This window comes from Cavia porcellus, unplaced genomic scaffold (genome assembly GCF_034190915.1).
Source record: "Cavia porcellus strain 051 isolate PalLab524CR breed Dunkin Hartley unplaced genomic scaffold, mCavPor4.1 scaffold_2, whole genome shotgun sequence".
NCBI lineage: Eukaryota > Metazoa > Chordata > Mammalia > Rodentia > Caviidae > Cavia > Cavia porcellus.
The window spans coordinates 76,160,223-76,178,443 of record NW_026947485.1 but is presented as its reverse complement, the minus strand read 5'-3'; the positions used below and the strand labels follow the sequence as shown (position 1 = coordinate 76,178,443).

The following is an 18,221-nucleotide window of genomic DNA, read 5'->3' as shown; positions in this document are numbered from 1 at the left end:
AATTGTAACATGTCTTGTAAGGGTTTTCTGATCCGGAAAGAGTAAGATTTTTAGGTCAGAATAACTTTGCACCCCTCTAGTTGAGGAGAAGGTGCCATGTTTGTAGACGTGTGCATGTGTTAACATTGCTTTTTATCTACTGTTGGAAGTTTCTGTTGTGCATATAGAGGATTTCTCACTTCTCCAACAGTGTGACTGTCTTCAGGGTCATTCCTTCCTGAAGCCAAGGGACAACGTATCCAGCCATGGAAGGCCCTTTATGTGCAGCTTCCCAGATCTGAATTGGGGCCACCTGGGGCCAGCAGTGTGCTGGACACTAGAGCACCATCAGACCTCAGATGGGTCATGAGAAGAACACGTGTGTTTCCATTTTGTTGCTCTGTCGGTATTTCCTGAGCACCTCCATGTTCGCATGGGATGCAGCCGGTTGAAGGAGGTAGAAGGAACCTACTGGCATCAAGGGGGCAGGAGAGCAGGCCATGGTATTCCATGGGGGCATGAGGACAATGAGCTTGGGGAGCTTAGGACCCTTCCCCATGCACTTCGTGTGCAGTGTTGGGGAGGGGACGGTGTAGGGCCCATGGTTCTGCATGCAGCAGCAGCATCCTGTAGGGTCACTGAGGCGAGACCATTGCCTTAGTCCCCTTGTGTACCATGGAATGGTATGGGTAGTGTCCTTTGGGTCCCCCTTCCTCTGCCCTGAGTGTTAATAGTAGACTCTGGAAGACTGCGCTTGCCTGGGTGGTCCTGCCACCTGGTCAGTGGCTTTTGCTGCATTCTTCCTAACAGCCATGGTGACTGGGGAGTGGGGTGGAGCTGCACGTGGCCCCTAGCAGTTGGGAGTGGTTGGAGGTGTGCAGGACTGTGCCCAGCCAGCTGATCCCTGCACCCTGAGCAGTCTTCGTGGCTTGGGGCTGAGTCCCAGTGTGTACCCCCAGCAGGGCTTGACTCAAAGTCTGCTTGGCAGTTACTGTAACTTTCCTGAAACTCTTGGTCCTCAATAAGTGCCAGGAAGACACTGCAGCTTCTCCTCCTCTGCCTCCCTGCTTCACCGTGGCCAAGCAAGGGATAGGGCCGCTTTTGGAGAGGAGCATTTAGGGGTCTCATGTCCAGGTCATTAAGAAAGTTGTTTATAGGTTGTAAAAGTGAAAGCCTCCTCGGGGTGGTTGGGTGAACCAGGCAGGGGACAGGCATCCCTGGGAAGGCTGTATGTGTCCTACACCCCTGGGACTCTGCCTGCTCGGAGGTCAGAGCTGTGGGAATGGCAGGGATTAAAGTTCCAGGTTCCTCTTCCATCATCTGGTGGTTTCCCCTGGGCCATGGGCAGTCGGAGGCCTATGTGTCTGTGGGTGCCCTTCACCTGGGCCCCACTCCTCAAAAACCTGGAGAACTCGGTCATTATGCTGCAACCTAAGGTAATAGGCTTTCACCATTATTAATGTTGACCCTAGAGAGAAAAATATGGGAAGGGGAGACATGGGTAATACCTGCTGGCTTTGTCCTGGTCTTCAGTGTCCAGGCTGGGAGTTATTTGGGGCATGGCAGGAGCAGCAGCTCAGCAGACCTGTGGGTCAGGAGACAGCCAGATGATGGGCTGAGGTGCAAGAGCCCCAGGGGAACCATGGCTTTCCAGCGTGAGGCTGACGAGTGGATGTTGCCCCTGTAGTCTCCCCTGCAGTCCGACGCTGAGCCAGCAGTCTGGCTGCTGACTGTCCTTAGCGTCTCCCTTGGCAGCACTGGCAGCGGCGTCCCACCCCAGCCCAGGATGCTGGCTTCTTCAGCACCCTCCCTGCGGACGACTGTCTCTACCCCATGCTCGGGGAGAGGGCCAGGAGAGCTGGGAGCACTGCTGGGTCACTCTGCTACTGCGTCATTAGTGTGCCCAGGCCCTGCCTCCGACCCAGGCATGCAGGGGCAGGACCATCCTGGCCTTGCTTCGGGGTGACCAACTTTCAGCTTCCCAGGCCTGGGTTTCCTTCCGGAAGGCACCCACCCCACCACTGCGCAGCCTTCCATCACAGGAGTGGCCAGGCACAGACTTGCGCATTCCGGTCTTGGCGCTGCAGCCAGCCCGGTGCCTCCCCTTAAATGAAGCTTTGCATGCTGTGTTGGGGTCTTGGGAATTTCAGACCCGCTATAGAAAAATGGTGGTGTGTCCCTCCCAGCTCCTCTTGGCAGTGTTTGGCAGTGTCCTAGAGAAATCTCCTTGACCCTGCCCCAGGTCCTTGGGTCCCCACCCCATGTACGGTAGTATTTACTTTCCCCTCAGCTTGACCCCCTTCCTGTTGCTCTTGTTCTCTGAGCAGTGTGTTCACACCTGCCCTGTGTGTCTACCACATTGCCAGATTCACCCAGGCCAGCCCACCTCTGACTGGGAGTCACCCCAGCCCCGCAGCAGGCTCAGGAGTGGCCCTTGCTGGGCAGCAGGCCTGCGTCCTCAGGTTCGTACTGCCGCAGTCCCACAGGTTTGCTCCGTGGGCTCAGCTCTGCCCACCTGCAGGTCTGTTTTCATGTTGGGCAGGGAAGACACAGCCTGGCCTGAGCAGCAGAGGCAGCTGTTTCTGACCCTGTTTCTGTTGTCCCGGTAGCCCCAAGAGGCAGCAGCCTACACACACCCGGGTTGTTTTCCCTCAACTGCTCTGGTCATTCTCTCCACTGCTTCTCTCCTCCTGGCTTTGCCCCTCCGCCCCAGGAATGAGCACAGTTTCCAATTGTGTAGCCATTTCCGCCACAAGTTCTGACAAACTGTCTAACTCTGTTTTCCTTTGTTTGGCAGCTCTTTTGTGACAGGAACAGCTTGTTGTGGCCACTTCTCACCCCTGAGAATCTGGGACCTCAACAGGTAAGAGATTCCTGAGGCCACCAGGGTCTAGGGTATATGACGCAGGGCAGCCTGGGAAGGGAGCTGGCCAGGTGGTCCAGGGGGCTGCTGCTCAGGACCCCACTGACCGTCTCCATTGTGGCGCCTTCTCATACAGAGCCCCAGGAGCTAGCTTGGGGAGTCTGTTGAAGTTAGGCAAATAACAGGTAAATAGTTTCATGCAGAATTTAGGATAACAGTTTGGATTTATGATACCCTTTCTCTAAAGGAGTGCAGGGCTATGTGACATAAAAATCTCGTCTATCCTTGGAGATTGTTTTTACAAAATAAAGAAATTTTGGAAGTGGTCTATAGAACCTATAAAAATAATTAAGAGTTAACACATTCAGGTTTATTCATAGTTCTCTACTTTGGCAGGCTTGGCAAACTCCTATCTGATTGATGATCTCCCCTTCTGCTGTGAAAAGAAATTATTTTGAAGTAACTGTAGATTTATAGGAATTTATAAAAGTAGGATAGAGAGATACTGCTGTAGTATCTTACATAATATAGTAAATGTCAAAGCCAGGAATTGATGTTGATGCGGTCCACAGACCTGTATTCAGATTGCATTTACTGCGAATGTGTTTGGAATTCTGTGTGATCTTAGCCCACGTGCCTATGCACACTCCTGTAGTCAGAACGTGGAAGGGTTTGTTGTATTAGCGCAGAGGTCTGTCCTACCCCTCCACGGTCACACCCACCTTTCTCCTCTTCCATTCCTCCTTGCCTCTGACGTCTGGCAACCACATATGTTTTCTCTCACTCTATAATTTTGTCACTTAGAAGACAAAATGGGATCATATAGTACCAGCCTTTGGAGACTGACTTTTTTTTGAAAAGTCAGCATAAGGCCTTTGAGCCCCACAGAAGTGGCAAATCATCAGTGGCTTGTTCCTTTGGTGGCTGGGGAATGTTCTGTGGTATTAGTGCACCAGTGTTTCTGTCCCCATTGAGGAAGATTCACGCTGAAGGAGTTTGGTTTGTCTCTGTTTGGGATTAGGGATTGAAACCAAGGCCTTAATGCACGCTAAGCAGGGCTCTACCCCTGGACTGCGTCCCCTGTCCCTTTTATCTATTTTATTTAATTTAGTGTAGTTTACGGCACTGCAGGTTAAACCCAGGAGCACTCTACAGCTCAGCTACACCACCAGCCCCTTTTATTTTTTAAAGACAAGGTCTTACTAAATTGCCCAAGTAGGACTTGAACTTATGATCTTCCTGCTTTGGGCTCCAAAGTGCTGGGATTATAGGTGTGTGCCACTGTGCATGGATTAGTTGTTTTGTTCTGAGATAGGGTCTCACTGAGTTGCCCTGGCTGGCCTTGATCTTACCCTGTACCTCAGTCTTGCAGGTTGCTGGGATTACAGGTGTGTGTTAGCATATCCAGCTTCGATTTCTGATTATTGCAAGTAAAGTTTTTATGAATATTTGTATATAGGGTTTTTTTTTTTTTTGTCTTTTTCGTTTTTATCGGTACCAGGGATCAAACTCACAACTGCCTGCTTGCAAGGCAGGTGCTTATGCCGCTGAGCTAAATCCCCAGCCCCTGTATATAGGTTTTTATAAGGGCATAAGTTTCAGTGTTTCTGGGATGAATACTAAGGAGCCCAGTTAATTATTTGATAAATACATGTTGGTGTTTTACTTGCCAAACTATTTTTCAGAGTATCTTTTATGAATTTTAAATTTTGAAACAGTCCAAATTATCAACGTTTCTCTTAGCATTTATGCTTTTGGCATCAAGTCTAAGAACTCTTCAGCTAGTCTCAGTTGTAAATACAACAGTTTAGTAGAGGCTAAAGTTTCTTTCTTTTCTTTTTTTCTCTCTTTTCTTTTTGAAGCAGAGTATTGCTTTGTAGTTCAGGCTGGCTTTGAATTCACCATATAGTCCTGCCTGGCCTTGAACTCCTATTGATTCTCCTGTCTCAACCTCCCGAGTGCTGGAATTGTAGGTGTACACCACCATACCTGGCTAAATTGCGTTCCTTGCCTGCCTCCTCCCTCAGTTGCTCTGTGTCTTCCCCTGTCTTCTCCATCTCTCTTGGAAAGTGTTTGCCATGCCTTCGTCCTGAAAAGTCCATTCTGTACAGTTGGTCTTTCCACAGCCTTGGTGCAGAGGTGTTTGCATTACACATGCTCTCTCTACTGTGGCCTCTGCTGGTGTCATCTAAGTGGAGGGCTGGGAAACTCAGGACTTCAGCCAACAGCACATGGCCTCTCAGGCAGCTCTCAGGGCTCTACTGCCCCCCCTGTGCCCAGGTCATGTTTCCTGAGCAAGAAGCAGGTATACCTCTGCCCTGCACAGCCCCACTCCATGTTGGGACACTTCCATCCTCCTCTTCCAGGTCATTCGCTCGCTCCAGGCCCAGTTCTAGGTTCTTGAGTTGTTTCCCCTAAGCCTTGGAGATCCACAGCGTTTTATCTGTGGCTGCTTCTTAAGTCATGAAGGCTTAAACGGTAACGAACGCACGATCTCAGATGACATGGAGCCCAGAAGGTGAGCGCCGGTGACTCCAGGGTTGACGGCTCCCTGCTCAGGATCCTGAGGGCCACACTCTCTGTGCTTCTGCCCTTGCCAGCCATGCTGTGGCTATATTCATGCCTCTTTCGAGGCTCCTGTGGAGTAGCTCCACTAACTGGAATCCCCAGCCCTTCCACTAACTCGGAAGGTGACTGCCGCATTAGTAAGAACCTAGCGTTAGTCAGGGACAGAGGGAGCTGCGGCCTTGCTGGCGACTGGCTCTTAGGGTGAAAAAGCCTTTGCTAGGCACCCCTAAAATGACTTCTCCTCGCAGTTAATACCCAAAATTATGTTCCGGTTCACTCTAAAGCAAGCATTGGCACCAGAACAGAACCAGTCCAACATTCCCGCCCTGGCCCGATGAGGAGTCCTGCTCGCCTTGTGTGCTGGCTGTGGCACAGAAGAGGGCGGCAGTGGTGCAGAATCAAGGCTTGGTCAGCATGAAGGAACTCATGCTGAGGAGATGCTGGGCGGGTCCTGCAGTATGGGTCCTACTGACTTTAAGGCTTCACTCCTGTGTCTGCTTTATCTGTCTGCGTATGAACAAACTAGGTGTGGTCTGCGGAAGAGCAGATGCGATCCCATCTTATCTTAGATCTACTTCTGTTCTGTGTTGTGTGTGCGTCTGGGTACTTGCTGGGCAAGTGCTATTCCATGGAACTATACCCCAGGCCAGAGAAGTATGTTCCCTTTTTTGTTTTGTTGTTTTTATTTTTGTTTTGAGACAAGGTCCTCCTGCCTCAGCCTCCTGAGTGCTAGGATTGCAGGCATGTGCCACCATCCCCAGCCCAGCCCAGAGATCTACTTTTGTTAGTGCAGCAGCTGGTCACATCATAGTTACCAGCCTAGATGCAACATGTAGGGCTCCACTGGTCTCAAGCCCCTGGGATGCTGGCATCCTGTGGGCCAGGAACCTTGTTGCTATCAGTTTGCCCTGATCACCTCCTGCCATGAGCCTTTCCTCCTCTTGAGCAGGGCTGAGGCAGAGGAGCCATCCTTGGAGGGAAGAAGCTTGGGAGGTGGTGTACTGGGCAGCTGTGAGGGACTCCAGGGGTGCTGCTGTGTGGCAGACTGCTCTGGCTTCTATAGCTGCTCTGCCATTTATCAGCCCTATGATTTGGGACCTTCTGGGCTTCAGTTTCCATAGTGGGAACTGAAAAATGAGAGTTAATTATCTCTCCCTAACAAAATTGTGGACCAAATAACTGGAGGAAGTGCCCCACACACTGCTTGACAGCTTGGGCACCAATCTAGCCAAGCAGCTGCTCCCCACCCCTCCAGTTTTCACATCAGTACCGGAGGGTTTGTTAGCCCTCAGAATACCACAGGTAAGAGAGGAGTCCGCTGGCTCATGGCACAAACAAGGCTCTGGCTAGTGAGGCCACGCATCATAGGTGGGTATTGCTGCTAAGAGCCAGTTTCATCTCATCAGCTGGTACCATCACCTGCCTGGACCCAGGATAGCGCACTGCTGTGACCCAGGCCATCCTGAGGGCTGGAGGAGCTCTGAGCTGTCTGCAGCAGCCTCGGTGGGAATTTAAGGTCAGGATGGAGTGCTGAGGCACAGACCCTTGGACAGTGGTTCTCCTTTGAAACCCCTAGTCCTCTCCAGCTACAGCCCTGGGTCTGTGCTGAACCTAGAATGAAACCAGATGAGAAAGGGCATAAGACAGTGTGGTCTCGGTTCTTTGGGAGACAAGGCCACGGCATGTTCTGGCCAGCCTGTAGGCTCTTCAGGTGGCAGGATCAGCTAGGGCATCAGCTGGTATTGCCTGTTCTCCAGCCCTGGGCCCGCGCCCACCCCTGGAAAGGGAAGATCCTGGTGTTAACATCTGTCCTGGGCCCTGGGGGCCTGGTAGGCCCTGCAGGCCAGGCAGTGAGGGGAGATGCCCCCGTGGAGGCCTCTGCTCTTGGTGGGAGGAAATGGATGGACAGGATGGCTCTCTGGAGCTGTCTTTCCCAGAGAAGCCCAAGCAGATAATAAAGCCATGTAGAAAATAGGATTAAGGTAATGAGCAGGCAGGGCCAAGTTTGATCTTTCAATAATGCCAAAGCCTGACTGACAGGCGGCCTGCAAGGAGGAGTGCCCAGCCGGCAGGGCTCGCCTGGCTACGTGTGCAGGGCTGGCGGGATTCCTGCTTTTCACCTGTCACTCCTGAACCCTGGGCAGTGCCTGGCTTTCTCTTTATGTGTATTCTGTGATTTCAGTGGAAGGGCACCGAAGGGGCAGTTGTGCCCTGAGCACCTGGGTCATGCTGGGATGGCGGGTGGGGGCACCCTCAGAGATCAGGATAGGTACCCCGCTGGGTACCTGCACTCTCCTGAACTGTCACCCGTGTCTGTGGCTCACAGGTGCCACTCCACAGGTAGCCTGTACTACTTAGGATGCCCGGAGAGCCCTTTCAGGGTGCCAGCTCCTCAGCACCTCATCCACCAATACCTCTGGGGACTGTTCTTCCTAAGAGCTGGGGGGAGCTGAAGGGAGTCAGAAGGCAGCCAGACAAACAGCCATTGCCTGAGTGGCAAGGAGCTTGGCTGTCCCATCTCTCGCCCTCCCTTTCTGGCTTTTTCTCTGGGAGCTGGGCCCAAGAATGGGGACTGTGAAGGAGGAAGATGAGGTCCTTTACCCACTTCGAGGGCTCGTGCTGTGGAGGTCAGTAGTCCTCAGGTCCCTCCCCACCCCTCAAGTGTGGCCTCTCCTGCACCCCCACCTTGACAGAGTCTGGTGACTACCCACCATCGAAATGGCCCTAGCTAGACTCTGTGGTCTCGTGAGGATCAGGTGAGCTGCAGAACCCTGGGCCCCCGGAGGAGACCGGATCCATCTTGTACCCGCTGTATCTCAGCAGGGCTCTGGAGAACGCACTCTCAGCTACCATCACCCTCTGCCCTGCAGGCTCGCTCTTGCTGTGGGTTTTGCCTTTTCTGCCATGAGCCACTTGAACTGGATTTAGCACAGGGCACAATGGAGGCCCTGGTGGCTGTTGGCTTCAGGATGAAGTGTGTGACCCCAGTCCTGAAGGTATCACAGCGGCTCAGCCCCAGCCCAGAGCCTTCTTGGGAAGTGTGGGCCTGGAGAGATGAGGGGCTTTGGTGACTCCACCGTGCAAGGGCAGAGTCCTGGACTACACATAGCTGCCGGACGTCACGTGGATGCACGCATGCCCTGCAGACCAGGGCCGCTGCCCAACCCTATGGTGCCTCCATCTCGAGTCCCTAGATCTCTTCAACCCGGGGACGTGTGGAGCAGGCTTCCCACCTCCCCTGGCAGGGGCTTTATATTTCCCTTTGAAGGCTTTGCTCAGCCAGGGCTATGCCTGGCACACCCGCCTCTGCCACTGCCCCCGGAGACCTGCCTGCCGCCTGCACATGCAGTGCCCTCACAGAGTGCTCCTGGATATGACCCCTTGGCTGGGGGCGGGGCCTTTTCCCATGGAGCACTGCCTCTTCCTAACCTTGAGAGCTGCCTGCCTCGCCACAGGAGCTCAACTTGCTCTGAGCTGGGACCCTGGGGTGGTCTTCCTGTACTGGGCACAGGGCATGAGTGTACGGCCCTGACGCAGCGAGGAGCACTGGCTGAGAAGGAAGGAATAGCTGCGGGCAGGCCAGCCGCTTCGAGAGCACCTTGTGCCCATTCGCCCAGGCGTGGCGTGGTCTCTGCCCCTGGCCTCCACCCCCACCCCACGCAGGGGCCTGGCCCTTAATCAGAGTGATTATGGGGATTGCCCCTCTCTTTAAAGTACCTGCCTTCCCCTTTGAAAGTATTACTGACAGCTTTTCTCATTCTCTTTTTTCCTTACCTCTTTAAGTAACCCTGTAATTTCTTTCTTTCTTTCTCCCCCCTTTCCTTTTTCTTTCTTGTCCCCTCTGTCTCCCTGAACTCTTTGAAATTGGCTCTCTGCCTGCTAACACCAAACTGATACTTTGCATTTCACTTCTCCTTATCCCTTTATGGCAACAGATGTTGAAATTTTGTATCCTTTTATCTGCTGAGCTGCCCCTTCCTGTAATTACGGTCCCCTTGTTAGCAGTACAAAGTGGACTGCCCAGCCGCCTGGCCTTTGAGCCATTGTGTGGGAACATGTGTGCACGGTCGGGTGCTGGAGGTGCACGCACGCACACAGGAGTCCCCTTCTCTCTCACCTGGTGGGGCTGGGGTGAGGGATGTTCCCTGGGCTTCCCTTCCTCTCGCTCCTATCTCCTTCCATCTGGGACTGTCTGCTCCCTGGATTCTCCTGCTGGCTCCACTGGAGGGCCAGTCTCTGCACCTGGCAGGGCGGAAGGTGTGTGTGAGGCCCGAGGGAGGGTCTGCTGGGGAAGGGACTGTCCAGGGGACTGATGAGCCATGCTGCCTGAGTGCACTGTGCAGCAGGAAGACCTGAATTCACAGCTTGCTGGATATGGGGTCGCTGAGCTCTGGTTTATAAGGCAGGGCTGTGACACCTCAGGGAATCCCAACACTGATTCAGGAGGACCACGAGTTGAAGGTAGCCCAAGCTACACTGCAAGACCCTGTCTCAAAAACAGACACCTTCTAGGCCTGTCACGAGGGTCCCGTGAGCAGGTTCTGTGGGACCCTCTGCACACTGCCTGACACCCACAGGCTCCTCCAAGTGAGCTGCTACTGCCGGTAACCGCCTTGTCACCAGGTGCCTGGCCCAAGATAACGTACAAAAGAAGGTGCCTTTCGACCTCTCTGCTCCTGCCAGGTTGGCTGCTGCTGCCAGGTCGCTTTCTCAGCTCTGTGCTTTCCTGTTATATGACTGTAAGAGAGCTAATTCCTCTGTGACCCTTGGTTTCCTTTCCTGCGACTCAGGGCCAACCTGGGGATCACCGCTGTCAGGCCAGGTGAGGCCACGTGCCTGGAGGCACCGTGGGCTGCAGTCTGGGTCCCCTTACACTGCCAGCCTCCGCCAGTGCAGCCTGGTCACCTCTGCCCAGTCCTGTTGCTCACCACAGTCAGCCATTCCCCTCAGGCAGAAACGTCCCCGTCTATCCCCACAGAACTTTATCTCCCAATTGCAGTTTGCAGTCCCCACAGAAGTGGCGGTGGGTTGCCACTGTTTTGTCCAAATTTCCCTCCTGACTGACAGCAGGTTCCCCTCTCCTTCTTCCAGCCCCAGGTACCAGGGCAGCAGGGTAACTTGGACTAAGGTAGTGGTGCAGACCTATGGCACATGTGCCACAGGGCATGCAGGGTCCACTTTTTTGCCAGGTGAGCCAAGTTGCCCAAGCAGCCATGTGTTGGACATTCAGGTTTAATTGCATGTTGGCATTTTCCAATAAATAAGTAGCCTTGGGGTTGCAGTTTGGGCACGTGGTTCCTAAAGCTTTGCCATCACTGGGGTGGAGGACCAGAGAATCTTTCCAGAGACCACACAGCAGTGTGGCAGCACTGCATATGCTTCCTTTTGCCCAGGACAGGCTGCCCCACGAAGTGGGCTCATTCCTCAGACCCTGCAGAGTGCATCAGCGGGCAGCCCACCTGTCATGATCTTTCCCTGGGTCAAGAGCGAGTTGCTGGAGTTAGGCTTGTGCCGGCCGTCGCTCATCTCTGGGGAGGACTGAAGGGGCTGGAAGGGAAGGGACTTTTGTCTGGCCTGCACACTGTCTCAGCTAGGCGCTGGGTGGCAGCTCTGTTCCCACGCAAGCTGTGCAACAGCCGAGACTGTGCCCCTACTGCTAGAGCCGAGAGGCATTCTTAGCATTCTTTCCAGAGAAAAGGGGTGAAATGTCTGAATTTGGGGGTCACATTATACAAATTGCAATCTAATCGTTTTTACAAGAACATACTTGCAGTAAGAAAAGGAGCCCAGGAGGGGATGAGCGGATAGACAGCTGGTTTTGTCTCCTTCCCCATAAAGTTTGGGCTATTGTTGTTGGGCCAGTCTCTCCCTCCACCATAGCAGTGCAGCCAGTTTTCTAGTTAAATTGGGCCTGGAGTGGGGGCCTCTGAGAGACCACAGTGCCACTTCTGTTTGTTTTCCCCAATCAAAGCCACAGCAGGACTTCTGTGGCACTGCTGGGCCACTATTTGAAGAGACAGGCCATTTCCAGAGCCTGGTGTGTCCATTTATGCTCTGAACTTAACCTTACAAGCTCTGCAGCACGGAGCCTTGAGGGCCCTGGGCTGAGAGGTAAAAGAAATTGTATCCTTTTATTGGCCCATTTAAAGTGTGTGTGGCCATTTGAGAGCAGCACAGCGCCTGGCAGAAGCTCTGCAGCCAGCCCTCAGCCAGGCCAGGCCGGCAGACAAGGGGCACGTGGGGCTTGTTCTGACCCCCAGTGGGTGGTGCTGGGGGCCCTGCATCTCCCCCTGGGGACTGGACCCCTCGGGCTGGTCTGTTTCCTAGCAGTGGCTGGGATCAGGGCGGGCTTAGGCCAGCATCACAGTCTGGCTATGCCCCTTTGTACTGTGGAGCCTCGGCAGCTGCCGGTGTAGGTGCCCAGCTCTCCTTCCTGGGGAGCACTGGGACCAGGTGGGCAGGTAGCACCATGCTGTGCTCCTCCCCCCACTGCCTTTCATCTTCTGTTTCAAACAGACAAACATGAAATTACTTCTGCAGATTAAAGGGGACTCCTCCTCAATCATTCCTTATGGCCTCACTAATGGAGGGGGTAGGGCCCCAAAACCTAGAAGGCGAGGGAAGAGAACTGTGGAGAACAGCAGCCCCACCCCATATGTTCCAGTGTGTGTGTGTGCACTGTGAGGAGTCCAGGTCACACACCCACCCCCATGCTGTCCTAGAGCTGCTTGAGGAGCAAGGTGAGTAACCTCAGAACTCCCCTGGAGAGCCTGTCACCTCCACCTCCCCCTAGCAGCTGGCCACTGGCTTGAGGCCTGCCTAGACCTTGCCCTGCAGAGCAGTTGTGCTGCTGGCAGGGGAGAGGCCAGCTGGCCAGGTGGGCAGGAAGGGATCCCAGCCTGTGGGGAAGGTGACAGAGCCAGAGTCTGCGCACCGCACCGTGGGGGCCATGAGCCTCTGGTCTTTTGCTAAACACTGCTGTAGATGTGCTGTGGGGCCACGAAGTCCCCTTCACCCTGTATTGGGGCCTTACTTGAGGGTGTGATGTTCTTCCTGTCGTGGGCAGAGGAGGTTGAGGCAGGAGCCTAGAGGTGCCCCGTCCCCTCCATTCCCCCACCTTGCAGGAACCAGTACTTCTGCCTGTCCGCTCACCACAGGGATTACCGGGTGTACTTGATATTGAGGGGTAGTTGCTAGGGCTGGAGGCCCTCCTACATGGTTGCTAGGGGTCTGGCATGGGGCAAGGGGTCTGCCCACTGCCGCGGTCACGGAGGGAATTACAGTCACAAAGAAATTGTTCTTCTCAGTAATCTGCTCTCGACCACCGGGTGGGGTGAGGGTGGGGGAGCAGGCCAGAGCCCAGCAGGCCGGGGGCTGTGATCACAGAGGCGTGCTGGCCCCGGGCTGGGGGCCAGAGGGCCGGAACATCAGGGACCAACACACTAAGCTGCTTTCTCAGCAATTTCTCTCCCCAGACACAAAGGTGTTTGCTTGTTTTAACATCTCCTGGGACTCCCCTTCCCCCTTTGTGTGGTCTTTATTCCCAACGAGGTTTGAGCCCAGATTACAGGCAGGAATTAAGGCATTGGACTCAGGCAGCTCAGAACTGCATGACCTGCAGGATCAAGAAGCATAAACTGAGTGTGTGCACAGGAGGGGTTGACCCCTTCAGCAAGGTCCATTCATTGCTGAGTGGCTGTGGTGGGCGGCCTGTGTGCAGGTGTGAGGCAAGGGACTGCTGTGTCCAGCCCAGTGAGGCTTCAGTGGGGGCTGGCTGGGGTTGGGGTCTGTCCACTGCAGAAGGAAAGCCACGCGTCCCTGAGGTATGGTGCCATCTGCAGGCCAAAGTGGGCAGCCGCTCACCTCTGCCCTTGCCCTCCTCAGCGGGCAGCTGATGTCGCACCTGGGCAGTGACTTCCCCCCAGGAGCGGGGGTGCTGGATGTCATGTACGAATCCCCGTCCACACTGCTGTCCTGTGGCTATGATACCTACATCCGCTACTGGGATCTCCGAACCAGTACCCGGTGAGCATGCCACCTGGGAGGGCAGTGTGGGAGCCCAGTGCCAGTCCTGGGCGCAGAGCTCTCTGCTGGGCTGGGAGGGAAGGGTCCAACAAGGTCATGTCAAGCTAGGTGCCCCACTAGGGGCAGCCCTGGGCCGTGGCCTGGGAGACCAGCGCAAGCACTGCGCAGAGCACATCGCTGTGCAGAGCACATAGCTCGAGTTCAGGCCCAGCCTCCGAGGCGTTTGTTCCCAGCCTCCTTGTGACAGGGAGCTGGCCCTTGAAAGAAGCCCGTGTCTGCAGTGGTGGAGGGCTTGGGGAGTGGCCTTTACAGAAGGCACCCTCTCCTGTTAAGCTGGGTCGGTAAAAATGGTGACCTGGTGTGTGTGACCTCCCTACTGAGGTGGGAGCGGTGCAGCTCTAAGGCCAGCCCAGGCCACTCATCGGTGAGACCACCTCAAAATAAAAAAATACAGGGGCTAGCGTGGGAACGGAGCTCAGTGTGTACCTCCCCCCACCCAGGAGTCCAAGTCCCCCCCAACAGCGCCCCCCCCCGTAAGACCCCCCCCCCAACCTCCCTGCATCTGTGCCCCTCACAGGAAGTGTGTCATGGAGTGGGAGGAGCCCCACGACAGCACCCTCTACTGCCTGCAGACAGACGGCAACCACCTGCTGGCTACAGGCTCCTCCTACTATGGTGTCGTCCGGCTGTGGGACCGGCGCCAGAGGGCCTGCCTGCACGTGAGTGTCTTCTCACAGCATCGTGGTGCCAGGGTGTTCCGGAGAGGGCTGGAGGAGGCCTACAGTGGGTCAGGGCGCCCCAGTTCTCACTCGGAAAGCAGTCATTTCTTGTGCCCTCCCCTCCAGGCTTTCCCACTGACGTCAACGCCACTTAGCAGCCCTGTGTACTGCCTGCGGTTCACCACCACGCATCTCTATGCCGCACTCTCCTACAATCTCCACGTCCTGGACTTCAAAAACCCTTGACAGGCTGCCCCTGCCTGTGGGCTGGGAACCAGCAACTTGGAACCTCTTCTGCCCGCAGTGTGCGGGTATGCTTCCTGCCCTCCCCTGCTGTATTCCTGGACCTGTGGCCACAGTACTCGGGCACCTGAAGCTAGAGGCAAGGTCTCCTGGGCCTCTGGGGCCCTGGAGATGCAGGCACTGCTGGAGCCTGTGAGCAGACAGGACGTGCTAAACAAAGAGTCTGAGGGAAAGGCCAAGTACTCTGCAGGAGGGAAGGTGGGGCTGCCTTTGCAGTGGCACCAGCTGCCTCCCTAGACCCCTCCGTTTGACCAGCCTCAGGGCCTGGCTTTGCCTTGGGTTCTGAGCTTGCCCTCAGACTAACCTGGGGCACACGTTAGTAGGCTGTGAAAGCATGCTACTACCTTTCATTTCTGTAAAAATAAAGCTTGTTTCACAGATCTGGTTCTTCACTGGCCAAATCAGGCTGGGAGAAAAGCTGGAGCAGGCCAGTAGGACAAAATCAAACTCAGGCAGGCGTGTGCCAAGGAAAGCCCACTCTCGGCAGATTAACGCCTCAGCAGCCTGGAGCCATCCCAGTCTCCTTGGAACCCACCAGAGCTAGAAAGGTGGGTGGTCTGAGGGCAGTATTTCTGGAGACAGCCATCACCTGTGGCGACCCCACCCCAGTATGTGTGCACACACACAGCCTTGCAACACTGAGAGCCTTTCTCTGGCTTTTCACCCACAATATCAGTACCCAGAACTTCTCTTGCCCACGCCTACCTTCGGGAGCTTTCTCTGAGCCACTTGTACAGCCAAACTGGTGCGGGGCCCTTCTACCCAGATTCGCTCAAGAGCTCATACAGATGAGTTGGGCCTCTTCTTGAGGCAGAAGGCTTTATGTTGAAAGTCCTCAGGATGCAGAAGGGAAGGGCACACCTTCCCTCCCTGGGCAGGGAGTACAGAGCTGGACAGAAGGGCAGCCCATCTGCAGTAACTAAAAAAGACTTTACTCGGGAAGTGAAACGGGGAATGGGGCACTGGTGCTCCTGGGCCAGGTCTCACAGCTCCGGATGGCTCCAGGGAGATAGGAGGCTGCCACATGCCAGCAGGGCCAGGCCAGAGAGTGCTGTAGACTCCCCCACCCCGGAGGTGTAAGTAGGACCGGCTACTGAGTCTTGCAGTCTCCATCACTGCTGTGTGCAGTCTTGACCTTCTTCAGCTCCTTCTGTAGCTCTGACTCGGCTACCAAGATCTCCTTTGGCTTCTGATACTGTGGAAGCAGCAGAGCGAGGACGCCATTCAGTTGCACACTCACACTTAGACCCTTCTGACCCTCGTACTGTATGGGAGGAAACTGAGGCATGTGTGGCTGGGCAGGAGCCCTCCTTGGGCTCCTGATGCTGAGATTTCCACCAAGTCCCCACTTCCCTGTGCCCTTGTGCAGTTGTGGGCTGTGACCTAGCTGTGCCCTTCTGCCCCCTTTACTGGAGGTGTCTGAGCTCCACAGGCAGCCTGGGGTAGGGGCTCCCTGAGGACTGCGAAGTGGACAGGGAAAGAACCTTGACCCCATGTAGTTGCAGAGGAACACGGGTGAACCTTACAGAGATGATTAGGGTGCAGTTGGCATGAGCAAAGCTCAGCAAGGAGTCATCCAGGGGCAGCTGGTGTCTGTCTAGGTCAGGAACGGAGAACTTCTTGTAGTACCTGTCAGGACACCAAGAGGCCACTGACAGTTGGTACCAGACCCTTTGCCACCAAGTTTCTATACAGCCACTCCCCTACCCCCCATCATGTACCCAAGGCAGAAGGGAAAACAGAACAGCAGCCTTTTAGCCTGGTGGTTCTGGGGAAAAAAGGATGCCATCCGTATGGCCCATCTAGCACAGAAGTGCAGGATTGGTTAATGGTTCCACGGTGAGACCAGGGCTCCAAATCCCGAAGGTGAGCTCAGACAGCCTGGGCCTTCTCTGCACCCCGAGCTTTATGGACAACAATACAGGAGGTACATCCCAGCAAGTGACAATCAACACAGTATTTGGGATTACCCCCAAGGCTGGGCTCTGTGGGACTTCCACTGAAGCCCTCAGCTGCCTTTTTCTCTCCAGAGGTCTTGTAAAAGGCTTTGTTAGTCTGCCTCACGACTAGAGAGAAAGAACACCTGCAGTAGAGGTCTCCTTGGGAGGACAGACCCCAGGTGGCACCAAAGGTGCCTCACTTGCCTTTGGGCCACACCTCTCATCTCTACACACCAGCATGGTCTCTGTCCTCTTCAGATCCTGGCCAGGCATTGATGCCTTTTAGTAAAACAAACAAGCAAACAAAAGCAGAGCAACACCTAGCCTGAAATAGGCCAGTGGGCTTTCAGGGGACTCAAGCCCTTTGTCAAGGAGACAGTCTTACCCGCTTAGCAGCCAGGTGCGGGTTCCCAGTCAGGGTCAGTGGGCAGTTCCTGTCCCTGCCCAGTGCATCACTAACCGGAGGCCCACTTGGCATTTTCCATGGTGGATGTATGGCCTGCGCCCTGGCTGGGCTGCCAGGCCTGCTCCTGGCGAGGCATCCCTTCCTGCAGCAGAGATTGTGTGGGCTGCAGAGGGAAGCGCCTCAGGCAGGTACAAACTCGAGGAGCCTAGAAAGGATGGCTTTTAATACTTCACAGGGCCTGGTCCTTGTGGTGACAGCTACCTTGAGTCCACTTCAAAGGCCACAATGCCCTGAGGACTTGAGAGTTGACATCAATTCAGCACTTTTGCCCCCATCCTCCCTGCCCAAATCCCTCGGTTCAGTAGAGGTGCTGGGGCCCCTCTTCTCCCAGCTTCGACACTCTCTGCAAGGTGTTGGAACCCACGGCAGGAAAAGAATGTTTACTTAGAGGCTGACAGTTCAAAAGAATTGGGGGCTGGGGGGCCCTAATGGCACCACAAGTTGCTTTCTTTTCCAAAGCTCTGCCCCAGGGAAAGGCAATCCATCTGCCTGCTAGCCTGAGGAATGCTGCTGCATCCTCTCTCTAGCCAGCAAGGCAGGGCTCTTCCTGGGGCCCTTGATCTGGCCAGCAAAGGTGGCAGACACTGATAATAGGGGGGAGTCAAAGGTTAAACAGCAGAGATTAGGTGAACACAAAGGCTTGTTAGGAAGTGTTAACATCTTCCCTGCAAATATACACAAAAAGCAGAACCAGAAGAGAAGTAGCACCCACCCTAGCCTAGCCTAGCCTAGCCTAGCCTAGCCTAGCCTAGCCTAGCCTAGCCTAGCCTAGCCCAGGCGGGCCCAGCCCAGCCCAACCGTTTCCCAGACTGGGCCAGTCGGAAGGGCAGAGAGGCTCAGGGTTTGTTTGCCAGCATCAGGATCACAGGAAACTGAGGTGCATGGCTTGTCCTCTTTCCTTGTCCCACTCCTATCACCAGGCCCGGAGCAGAGGCAGCCAGGCCACAGACTCAGCTTGCTGATGGTCTATTGTCATGGATTTGGCTGTTGGGAGAGGTTAAACAACCAAAGACTCCAACAGCCTAAGATCCAGGGAGCAGGGATGGGATGGCTGTTTTCTCTCTCCTGAGGGGGTGGCCTGGCACCTCCCCTCTCTGCATCCTCCCGAGCCTTGGGGTTGCCAGGACAGGATCTGCACTTTCTCATTTTACCTGAGCACTAGGGGAACCTCGCTGTGTTTCTGAAAAATTAGAATCCTCAGCCTCAGGCAGCCCTAGGTAAGCAGGTAGTATTTCCTGGGCACCTACTGTGTCCTGAGCTGTGAGCTGGTGATTTTTTTTTTTTTTTTGTCTTTGTTTTTACCGGTACCAGGGATCGAACTCACGACTGCCTGCTTGCAAGGCAGGCACTTATGCCAC

The 18,221-nt window shown here is 54.8% G+C and overlaps 2 protein-coding genes across 4 annotated transcripts in view; one reads left to right on the top strand and one right to left on the bottom strand.

Annotated features, from left to right (window-relative positions):
* Positions 1-14,835, top strand: part of Fbxw4 (F-box and WD repeat domain containing 4) — a 79,965-nt gene extending 65,130 nt beyond the window's left edge. For both annotated transcript variants that reach the window (XM_063244352.1, XM_013158392.2), the window contains 4 exons: positions 2,777-2,842; positions 13,295-13,435; positions 14,013-14,154; positions 14,281-14,835. In XM_063244352.1, coding sequence (XP_063100422.1) covers positions 2,777-2,842; positions 13,295-13,435; positions 14,013-14,154; positions 14,281-14,400 — 469 coding nt within the window. In that variant the 3' untranslated portion in view covers positions 14,401-14,835. The remainder of the gene's footprint in view (positions 1-2,776; positions 2,843-13,294; positions 13,436-14,012; positions 14,155-14,280) is intronic.
* A 533-nt stretch (positions 14,836-15,368) lies between these two features.
* The window catches only part of Dpcd (deleted in primary ciliary dyskinesia homolog (mouse)), a 20,276-nt gene continuing 17,423 nt past the window's right edge, over positions 15,369-18,221 (bottom strand). For both annotated transcript variants that reach the window (XM_003475020.5, XM_023567348.2), the window contains 2 exons: positions 15,984-16,086; positions 15,369-15,652 (listed from right to left, as the gene is read on the bottom strand). In XM_003475020.5, the coding sequence (XP_003475068.1) occupies positions 15,548-15,652; positions 15,984-16,086 (208 nt within the window). In that variant the 3' untranslated portion in view covers positions 15,369-15,547. The remainder of the gene's footprint in view (positions 15,653-15,983; positions 16,087-18,221) is intronic.